Here is an 11,507-nt window from a genome sequence, read left to right on the forward strand (position 1 = left end):
TTAATCTTCCCAGATTGGTAGTTGTATATAGATAGGGCTATCTAATCAAGTTGCTATAAAGGAAAACTTTTTGTGAGTTGTAGATTAGCATATAAATGCAAGTTATTAATATTATTAGCAGCAGGAGGAATAAATCTCATACTGCTTTTGTATCCCTCCCAGCACCTGGTACAGCACCACTTCCAGAGTAGGATGTCAATATTTGCTTCTTAAGTGAGTACAAAGGAATATGTTGCTGTGCAATTGGACATTGTGTTGTCGCTGTTTTTAAATTCTTACCTTTGGCTGCAGAATAATAATAAGCAACAAAGTTCTTTCCTATATTGTTGTAACTGCGGTAGTACACAAGTGTCATTGAGCTAGAAGAAGAAGAGAATTTGAGGTAGGTTCCATTACAGATCTTCCCCAGGGAATCAGAAGAAAATCGATCTCCATCCAGGATTTCAAAATATTCATTGGTGCAGTCCAGGCTACGGAAGCAAATTCACATTCTTAATATTAGAGAACTATTCAAAGGTGTGGATTATAGATACTTTGTTTTTAAACATTGTAGTACTGAAGCAAGTGGGCAGAGATAATTCCTGGCATTTCAATGGCACATTAAGATTTGCAGGCACTTTGTGTATATTTTCTCATTTGAGTCTCGCCAAGCCCTGAAAAATAAATATTATTATCACCCCCACTTTACGGATGAGTCAACTGAGGATCAGAGTGCAAGGAAGCATAGAATGGCAGGATGAGTACTGGATTGGGATTCAGAGGGAACTATGGTGTTCCTGCTTCTGTCATTTACTACCTGTATAATCATGGATAAGTCATTTAACTTCCCCAAAATTTAGTTTGCTATCTTTAAAATAGTGATAATAATAATAGGCCTTGGTTCATAGATTTGTTGTGAGAATCAAGTGACTTAAAACACTATGTAAATGTGAGCTGTTATTATTGTATGACTTGCCTTTAGTAGCACAGATAGTAAGTGAGGACTTGGACAGGAACCCTAGCAATTGGGTGGGGGATGATAAAAGAGAGATGGGAGTATTCGAAAGACAAATTTAATTTATTTCTAAATTTTGCTTTTGCCCAACTCTCTGCCAGAAAAGGGAGAGCAAACACTTTTTTCTTCCTTCTTCTCCTTCCTGCACACATGCTCATATCCTCCCCTACTTCCAGGACTCAGAACTCAGGATAGTACTCTTAAAAGCAAAGTTCAACTACATTATATTTAAATAGGCTTCTGTGGGTTGGCCTGAGAAACTAAATCCTTATTATAATATTGTTTGAATGGGCAAAGGCAGTCAGAATTTCAAACAATTGGACTAACACATTAACTTTTAGAATAAAAATTATTCATAAATGAGAGACAACTTGTATTTGCCAGATGGGTTTTGTGGGAGCAATATGGCTCGGCAAATTGCTGTTCTCAGAGCTATAACAAATAATTTTTGCAGCTGGTCCCTGTTTCACAAAATGTGCCTGGGGTGAATAGTCAAATTGTACCATCAAAACAACTCTTTAAGATAAATCAAGTTTGATTTGGGGGGAGAACTCAGAGACATTGCGAGACCACTGCTGATGATGCCACAGTGGGGGGGAATATAGTAGAGTCAGACTGGGGAGGAAGTCACTAGGGGTATAGCTACAGCAGACAGGGGCACACTGTTTAATAATTTCCTAACTTGGTGCTAAACTTAGTTGTTTCTATTCTGCAGTAATACAGGTGCTCTCTGAAGCCATCTATATTTCAGCGCCCTGAGGCAAAGTCCTAATTTGTCTTCCCTAGATATAGGGGACTAATTGTAACTTCGTTATGAAGTCTGGGTAAAATCCATGAAAAGTTCTACAATGAAAATTTCTCTATGGAAAAAAATAAAATCTAAGTCCCAGTCAATTGACTACCCATACAAAATCATATTTTGACTCAGTGCTATTCTGATAAAAGTAATAAGGATTGTAGTTAGTAGCTTGGACAGCATCTCATCACAAAACTTTATAATTAAAAATGAAATGAACTGAAATATGTGGGATGGATTTCATTTAAAAAGAAAATGTAGAAGGATATTTTATTCTCTTTTGTCAAGGAGAAACTCTAGAGAATTAATGGAATTATAAAAACTAGACCAATATTATATTGCTAGTGTACTTTGTACTTACTTAAGATAAGGAAATGCCAGCAGTATGTGATCAGATGAATTGGCCTTTATTTCCCAAATGCATGTTATGTTATCATGCATTTCATTCTGGGGAGGGTTTCTAATTGACCCAGATGTGTTTGAAATGATGCCACCACAGGAAGATTTTCCTGAATGTAAGAGGAAGACATTTTCAAAGTTATTTTTGTTTTTATTATCAATTGATTATCATTATCATCTTTCAAAGTTTATCTTAGCTATTGCCTACTACTGGAAACTTCTGATAACTCCCACTCCCAGGTTTTAATGCTTGCTCTTGCCTCAAATTCTCTTGTATTTACTGCTTTCCCAATTGAATGTAAGCTTCTTGAGGGCAGGAACTGTTTTTGTCTTTGTATCCCCAGAACCTAGCTCAGTGCCTGGCACACATAATAGGCACCAAGTACAGCCAATTTCCTGTTTCCTGTTGTTTATTCATGTCTGGCTTTTCGTGATCCCATTTGACAAAGATACTGGAATGGTTTGCCATTTTCTTCTCCAGCTTGATAGGGTGGATAGGGTGAGAGATATGAATTTGTCAAGATGGTTGTACAACCATAGAAAGTTAGGGAATGAAACATAATTATAAATGTCTCACCTATTCTACTGTTTAAAAAAAAACAAATCTATATACTAACCTGAGATGTCTAATGCTTTGTCAACTTCTCAGCTTGTGCTTTTGCTCTATTGCCTGATTATGTTAGGCAGTCCCAATTATTTCACCACTAGTTTTAATGAAACAAGTTACTACTTCAATGTACTAAGTGAAATTCTGGCAAACGTATAAATGTTCTCTTCTTTTTATACAACGATACCACCTAGGACCCACCACAAATAGATCATACACTTTACATTGCTTTTCTAGTAGTGGCAACATGGCAACATAGTGCAGAGTTATAACAAATAATTTTTTGCAGCTGGTCCCTGTTTCACAAAATGTGCCTGGGTTGAATAGTCAAATTGTACCATCAGAACAACTCTTTAAGATAAATCAGGTTTGATTTGGGAGGAGAATGCAGGGACATTGCAAGACCACTGCTGATGATGACACAGTGCGGGGGAACATAGTAGAGTCAGACTGGGGAGAAAGTCAGTAGGGGTGACTTCACACAGCAAATGGGGGCACACTGTTTGATAATTTCCTAATTTGGCACTAAACTTAGTTGTTTCTATCCTGCCGTAACACAGGTGCTCTCTGAAGCCATCTAAATTTCAGTGCCCTGAGGCAAAGTCCTAATTTGTCTTCCCTAGATATAGGGGACTAATTGTAACTTCATTATGAAGTCTGGGTAAAATCCATGAAAAGCTCTACAATGAAAATAAGATAAAAAAATCAATTGCCTGCCTATATGAAACAGGTAACACTCCTTAGTGCTGCCGAAACAAGATTACAGTGTAATTGGAAAATATTTAACAAAATGAATAAAAATACAACAGAACATAGATAATGTTAATATGTAGTTTTCTAAGTCAATATTTAGTTGGCAGGGATACTTAAGTATGGTTCAGTGGCCTGCATTTCTATGAGCTTGATATCACTTTCAAAGGCTCAACTTAGAGTGAGGAAAGAGCTAAATTAAAATCCTGTCCCTTATACTTCCTAGTGCTATCGCCATGGAAGTTACTTACCTTCCCTAAAACTTTGTTTCCTCATCTGTAAAGGGGAAAGGAGGTAATTATAGTACTTATTTCACAGGGTTGGTGAGAAGTGCAAATGAATTCTATGACTCTCCTGTTTCATCACTCCCACCTTTACTCTACTTCCTGAAGACAACAAGCCTTACATTTGTAGGATACATTGTGGTTACAAAGTGTTTTCACATTTATCCTATCACTTGATCCTTACAAAATCTCTTGGGGGGCGTAGAGGTAGAACAGGTATTATCATTTTACAAATCAACAAACGGAGACAGATTCTTGTCTCAGCAAGATGCCTAAAAATGAGAGGAAGGCAAACTTCATTTACCTTACAACAAGCAATAAATACACTGTCTGCTCTTGAAGTGATCTTTGCCCATTTGTACTTGGCCTCTATCACAATTTCCAAGAAGAGTAACAATCATTGACTATTTGCTATTCCTGATCTTATTAACTAATGATAGTAACAGGCGACATTTATAGAGTACTATGGCACAGTGCCTGGCACATTAAGATAACCAAAGTGTTGTACAAATATTATCTTATTTGATCATCACAACAACTTTGTGAGGTAGGTAGATGCTGTTAGTATCCACCTTTTACAAATGAGGAAACTGAGGCTCAGGAGTTTAAGTAGCTTGCTTAGCATCACACAGCTAGTAAGTGTCTGAAGTGGGACTTGACCCCAGGTGTTTCTGTCTGTGGGTCTACTGTACTGTCCACCACATCACTGGCCGTCACTGGCCCTACCAGTGAACCGGTAGGGCTGCAAAGAATGAAACAGCTTTTGGTTAATAAAACTGATGCTTAGAATCCAGATTTTAGCAAGCATTTTGACTGGAAAGGATGGTTCCTTGACTACCAGTTGTTCTCTTAGAAGATTCCCTTACTTACTTTCTCTCTAGAGAGAGCAATATGATGATAAAACATGATAAATAAGTGAAATATACACCACTAACTAGCACAAAGTTGGTAGGAAGCTTACCATTTATCCTCACAGGAACATTAACTGGAAGATCTGTTAAAATAAACAGAAAGAAAAAAAGGTAGTCAACAACTAACTAGGTACTTTGGTGCATTATATTCATTCATATCTTGAAATACAAAGGAAATTAAAGAAATGAAATTCTGGCTCATGTTACCCATGCCTAGCTGAGACTTAAGAAGGCATGATCGTAGGGTCATAGATTTAGGCTTAAAGGGACCTTAGAGGTTATTTTTATAGGGATTCCTTTCAAAGACTCCGGTTTCCTGTATGCTATCACTCAGCAAGAAGCTCATTCATTGGCAGAGTGCTCTCAGAGTCACTCTGAAGAGCTTTGGAATTGATTGTGTGACATGGGAGATGCTGGCACAGGACTGCTCAGCATGGCATGCCTACTTCAAAGAGGGTTCTGTACTCCATGAGCAAAGCAGAATTGCAGTAGTTCAGAAGAAACATGAAATATGTAAATTTGGACATCTCCATTCCAAATGTTCACATGCACTATTGTGCCTGACCTGTGAGCCTTCTGAGCTCATATTGGTCTGATCAGCCACAACTGGAAACACTGTAACTTGATGCCAACATCGTGGTGTTATTTTGGTTCTCTTTGAGAATAAAGGACAACAATCAACTTGGTGGTCATCTAAATGTGGGAAGCGTCTCCTTTCTTTACTCTTGTCTTCCTGCCCCCCACCCCCCAAAGCCCCTGTCCTGTTCATACAACTTGAAATTATTCATTTGAGACATTCCTTTGGATTAAACTCATTGCTGCCTCCAAGTTTCCTTTTTTTAAACAGATATTCTTGGAAGGTTTTTATACGTATAAAGGATATATTAAACTACTGACAGAATAACAGAATATTGGAGATGAAAGAGACCTCAGCATCTGTCTTGATCAAATCCTACACTATTTTATTGTGAATCCACTTATCATTTTGAAGCTGGTACCTAGCTGAGATAAGAGCAGTGGGGGAATAGGAGTTTTGCTTGACAGAGGAAGGGAAGTTTGAAGCATGGGATATGGGGAGTAGGGACTGCCTGGGGAGAGTGGGCCTGGGTGTAGTGACACAATGTGTTTTACTGGGAAGTCAAGAGGCACTGTGAGAACAGTGGGCTCTTGCAGAAATGAGGATAGATGTAAATGGGTGGGGATGGAAAGTCCCAATTTTAATTCTGACTTTACCACTTACTATGTGAGCTTAGACATACTTTCCCTAGGCTTGAAGTTTCGTGGTCTACAAAATGAGGAGGTTGGATTAAACAATCTCCAGACCCTCCCAGGTCGCACATACTGATAATAGAACTCTAAGACAAATTTGGCTTATTTCATAAATGGCTCTTAGGCTGGCCTTATAGTCACGGATCTGCACTTTTAATAAGTGCATCATCACCTTGTTACACTTTACATTTTACTTTATGGTTCAAAGGTTTAGCGCAGCACATGGTGCAAAGGATAGAGCCTGGGACTTGAAGTCGGGAACAAGTGGGTTCAAATCCAGACTCAAACACTTAATGAGCTGGGCAAGTGAAGATACTGGGCAACTCGTTTAACTTCTATCTGTCTTAGTTTCCTCACCTGTAAAAGGGGAATAATGATAGTACCCGACTCTCATAGCTGTGGTGAGGATGAAATGAGATAATATTTGTAAACCACTCAGCGAAACTTGACATATTATATAAATGCTAGCTATCACTGGCTATTATGTACACTTTCTCACTTGGTCCTTGCAAATGTTGTGCAAGGTCACCAAGACATGTTAGATATTATCCATATGTTACAGATAAGGATCCTAATGGTCAAAGTGATTTCCTCAAGTTCACACAGTTAGTACTTGATGAGTAAGAACTGAAACCTAAGTTTTTAGACTCTAAGTCCTGTGCTCTTTTTATCATACCATGTGGGCTCATTTCACGGCCTGCTGAGCCAGAGCTCAGAATCCTCCAAATACCTCCTACACAATGACATTTTGCTTTTAGCCGCATTTCCACAGGAATGTTTTATTTTTTCTGGCATTCTAAAAATATGCTGCCATTAAAATGAAATAATGAATAGCTTAGGGGAAACTGGAAAACTTTTCTACTTCTTCCTATTATTTCCTTATTTCATTTCTCTAAACCTTTGTGTCCTTATTTGTAAAATGAGGGACTTTGATTAGATGACTACGAACTGAGAAAATAGCAATGCATCATGGATGCTAGGAAAGTTGAATAAAGATAAGACTCAGCATCTCCCATCATTACTCCACAATAATAAGACTGGGTTTTGGTGTGTATAGACATATAGACATAGACATCTGTATGCATACATGTCTAAATATACACACATACATAAATATATATCTGACTATACATATGTATGCATGTAGATAGACAGAAAGATAGATAAATAGAAAGATGGATGGATGGATGGTGGATGGATAGATAGAAAGAAGGTTTGGACCCATACTCGCAGTGGCACACAAAGTTCCAAAGTGAGGAAATTCCATTTATCAATGTAGACTGTCAATTCTTATGCAACTTTAGTCTTAGAGAACTTCCTGGACCTCTGACTAAGAGTTTAAGTGGTTTGTCCAATGTTACATAGTCAGGATATGTCAGTGGCAGGACTAGAATCTGCCATCTTAATTCTGAAGCTCACTTTCTCCATAATACCACATAGCCTCAGGACCCTCTTTCCTCCCCCTCCTCACTCCTTTCTCCTCATCTATTCTCCTTACCTTCTGTTTTCCTCTACTATACAAGTATGCATTTTAACATTTTTTTTGTTCCTTACCTGCTATGACAACAGATGAATTTTCAGCATCTGGAAACATTGAGAAAAATTAGAACACCAGGTATTAGTCAATGACTAGCCAGGTTCTAAGGTTTTCAACTAATTATTAGAATACTTTCCATTTGAAAAGATAGACTATTGAGAAGGAGTGTTAGAAGTTACCTGAACAGACGACACTGGCATCTTCTCCATGGCCACAGTTGTGGGAAAGCCAGCCTGTATGGGAACACTCGTGGAGATAATTTTCATCTCCCTTACAGTGCACATTGTCCAGAAGAATTCTCCCAGATCCTTGCCCAAAATGGGCCTCACTTGGGGCTGAAACAGCCCAGCCACATCCTAGTTGCCTGCACACAACATTTGCTTGATTCATGTCCCAGAGATCATCACACACAGTCCCCCATTCTCCTTGGTAATAAATTTCAACTCGTCCCAAACATCTTCCTCTACCTCCTACTAGCCGCACTGGTGCCCATTCTCCTGAACACAAAGAATACAGAATGTTAGTTTTTAATTTAACTTCCCAGGCACGTCAACATACCTCCCTCCTTCTATTAATGTGGCTTCTTTCTTTCTTTCTTTCTTTCTTTCTTTCTTTCTTTCTTTCTTTCTTTCTTTCTTTCTTTCTTTCTTTCTTTCTTTCTTTCTTTCTTTCTTCCTTTCTTTCTTCCTTTCTTTCTTTCTTTCTTCCTTCCTTTCTTCCATTCTTCCTTCCTTCCTTCCTTCCTTCCTTCCTTCCTTCCTTCCTTCCTTCCTTCTTTCCTTCCTTTCTTTCTTTCTCAATGACCTATCTCTCCAGTCTTATCTCTCTCCTCACTCCCACCCCCAACATCATATACTGCCTCCATCTCTCTCTCTCTCTATATATAATGTATCTCTATCTATCTATCTATACATATATATGTATATATATATGTATATATATACATATATATATATACATATATATATATATATATATATATATATATATATATATGGAGCTCTTTCATACTATGTGTATAAAACACAATTGAGTTCCCTTGGGAAATCATAAGAAAATGCCTAATTATGCTGGCAGCTGATTTTTTTGGAGGGGTAACTGCTCATCATACCTCTAGATATCAGACTCTACCACTGGGATGGTTAAAAATGCTAGCTCATTCAAAATGGCTTTAGGGTATTATAATTAATCTAGTCCTCATGAAAAAATAGCCCTGTGGTTGAAATTAGATCCATTAGAGGCATCTAGGTTCTGCAAAGAATAGAGTGCTGGGCCTGGAGTCAAGAAGATATGAGTTCAAATCTAATCCCATTCACTCCCTATCTTTATGATTCTAGGCAAGTCATTTAACCTCTGTCTTCCTGTTTCTTCAACTATAAAGTAGTACCTACTTCACAGGATTGTTGTAGATCAAATGAGATAATATTTATAAAATGCTTAGCACAATGCCTGGCACATAATAGGTACTTCATAAATGCTTCTCTTTTTTCCCCCTTTCGGATTAAAAAGTAACAGCTGTATTTAATAACAAATTACTGGGATCTAATTGAATCAAATTGGGTTATTTAGGGAAAACACAATGCAATTATATAATTTTGTAGCTGATCAAAATCCTTAGCCTAAGACCCAAATCTGGCCAAAAATCTCATAGGGTTGTCAGCAAGTGTAAACAAACAATTAATTGAAGAATGACATTGCAGGCTAGAGGTACCTCCTGAAGAGAAGCACTAGAAATGGTCATTAAGAAAATGATTCCGTCTTCTCAACTCCTCTTGCATCTGTGTGAGAGATTTCCCCACTTACATTACCACCATCCTATTGATCTTTCATCCAGCCTCTCTCTGCTCATAACCCATCATCCACAAGATTCCAAGTTGATATTCTCAAAGGACAGATCTGACTCTGTTATCCCACTGCTCACAAACTTCAGTGGTTCCCTATTTTCTTTAGGATTGTAAATGGAGTACCGGCCAATGATGCCCCAGTCCTTAAAATATGCTCAGATTTGCTGATCCTGGGGGGCTAAACCGAGAATGCAAAATAGTACTTGGTTCCAATTTTACACATCAGTTTAGTGAACCTACTCACACCATGAGTGACTGAGAGGCTGGTATCATGTGGTAATGAGGAGTCTTCTCATTACCACATGGGCCAAAGACCTAGAAGGCCTGATAACTAAGGAGACCCAAAGTTGGAACTAAGTTTGAATATTAAAGGAATTATATACCTCTCTTCTGCCACTCTTTGTGTTTTCCTTTCTGTTACAGGGCAAAGAAAAAACTGCCATGAGCTGCTGGAAAAGGGAAGGGACCCTAAGTTTATTACCTACACCCTAGCCTCTATTTTTTCATGAACTCATGGTGCTTTTATTTCTTTCATGCTTATTTTGCCTGATTTCCGGACCTGAGGGGGGCAAGTATTTTGCAAGGAGAAATTCAGTTGACTAGTGAGACCTAGTGATTCATCAAAACAGTCCTGAGGATCCACCAGTCACTACAATCAGTAACTATATATGAGACATCTACCACAGCAGTGGTGACCTTGGAAGCAGGTTGGAAAGAGAGAGAGAGACAGAGAGATAGAGAGAGGCAGAGAGAGAAAGACAGAGAGACAGAGAGAGACAGAGAGAGAGACAGAGATAGACCTAGAGAGAGACAGAGAGAGGGAGAGAGAGACAGAGAGATGAAGACAGGAGAGAGAGACACGGAGACAAAGATGGGGGGGGGAGAGAGAGAGGGAGAGAGAGAGTGTGTGTGTGTCTTTATGGATAAATAGATGAAGAGTGAGAGGAAGATGTTCCCTGAAAGTAGCCAGTTCAGCTGAGCAAGGGAGGACCTTATCCATCATCAAGGTCATACCCAGAAACAAACTTAGTGGAGACTCTGATGAGAAAATGACTTCCAGGGCCAAACTTCGGGACGTACATCTTTTTCTCTACACATGTGCTTTACTCCCATTATACTGACTGTTCTACTATAATATCCCTGACTCCTCAGGGATCTTGTGTGGATGCAAGGGGAGAATGAACCCTCTGGTTTGGGCAGATGGTTTTGCAGCTACTATTCTTGTGATATTTTCTCAGTAGATATCCTTTCATAAAAGCTAATGGAGTTCTTTTGGTTGATTAATATTGGGGGGTATGACAGAAGGGGGCTTGTGACCAACAGCACCAAAAATCCCAGCCCCTCTGGGTAGGGGAGAATAAGTCATTTACATCTAGGTACCTTAGTGTGAGGTGGGAGAGTGCTACAGGGTAAAATGCAAACTTCTCCATTTGGCATTGGAAGCCTTTCACAGTCTGGTTCTAGCTTATCTTTTCAGGTTGATTTTACTTTAGTATCCCTCACACACTATACATACAAACCATGATACCCTATCTATTGCAGGCCACTACAACATTCCATCTCCAGCCTCTGTGCTTTTTGCACAGCCTGAAATCTGGGTAATGGACATTCTTTATCCATTAAGGTTTTCCTGTGTGGATGAACAGACCAATGCCTTTAAGTGATGATGGAGCCTCTGCAATTTTTTTGGGGTTTGATGGAATCAGCACAGTATCACGCACAAACAGAACTATCTGGAAGACCTCACCATCACCATGTCAACTCTCTGCTGAATCACCCCATAAAATTAGCACAAGCATTCATCTCCATGATGTATGTTTTGCCAAATTTTTCTTATCATTTGGTAGGCATGATTGGATTTTATATTCTGTACATCATTTAGTTAATTGTGAACTGATAAGGGTTTCACCACCTGGTCATTTCCATACCATGGCAATTGAAGTCTGGTCATCATCATCATCTCCCATTTCTATTCCCTCTCTCCTTGTCCCTGGACCTGAGACTCGGCTATTGGGACACTGGTGTCTTATAGGTGAGCTTTTGCCTTATCTTGCCTAGAACCAGATTTCTACACCACTTTCTGACACTCTCTACACCATGTTCTCATTCTGCCCAT

General features: G+C 38.8%; 1 protein-coding gene across 1 annotated transcript in view; it reads right to left on the minus strand.

Moving 5' to 3' along the window:
* LOC118829577 (deleted in malignant brain tumors 1 protein-like) overlaps nt 1-8,412 on the minus strand; it is a 185,857-nt gene extending 177,445 nt beyond the window's left edge. The window contains 6 exon segments of the mRNA XM_036736542.1: nt 280-470; nt 2,152-2,299; nt 4,792-4,824; nt 7,565-7,594; nt 7,727-8,044; nt 8,382-8,412. Coding sequence (XP_036592437.1) covers nt 280-470; nt 2,152-2,299; nt 4,792-4,824; nt 7,565-7,594; nt 7,727-8,044; nt 8,382-8,412 — 751 coding nt within the window.
* Nucleotides 8,413-11,507: the final 3,095 nt, after the last annotated feature.

The sequence above is a fragment of the Trichosurus vulpecula genome, chromosome 8 (genome assembly GCF_011100635.1).
Source record: "Trichosurus vulpecula isolate mTriVul1 chromosome 8, mTriVul1.pri, whole genome shotgun sequence".
Lineage (NCBI taxonomy): Eukaryota > Metazoa > Chordata > Mammalia > Diprotodontia > Phalangeridae > Trichosurus > Trichosurus vulpecula.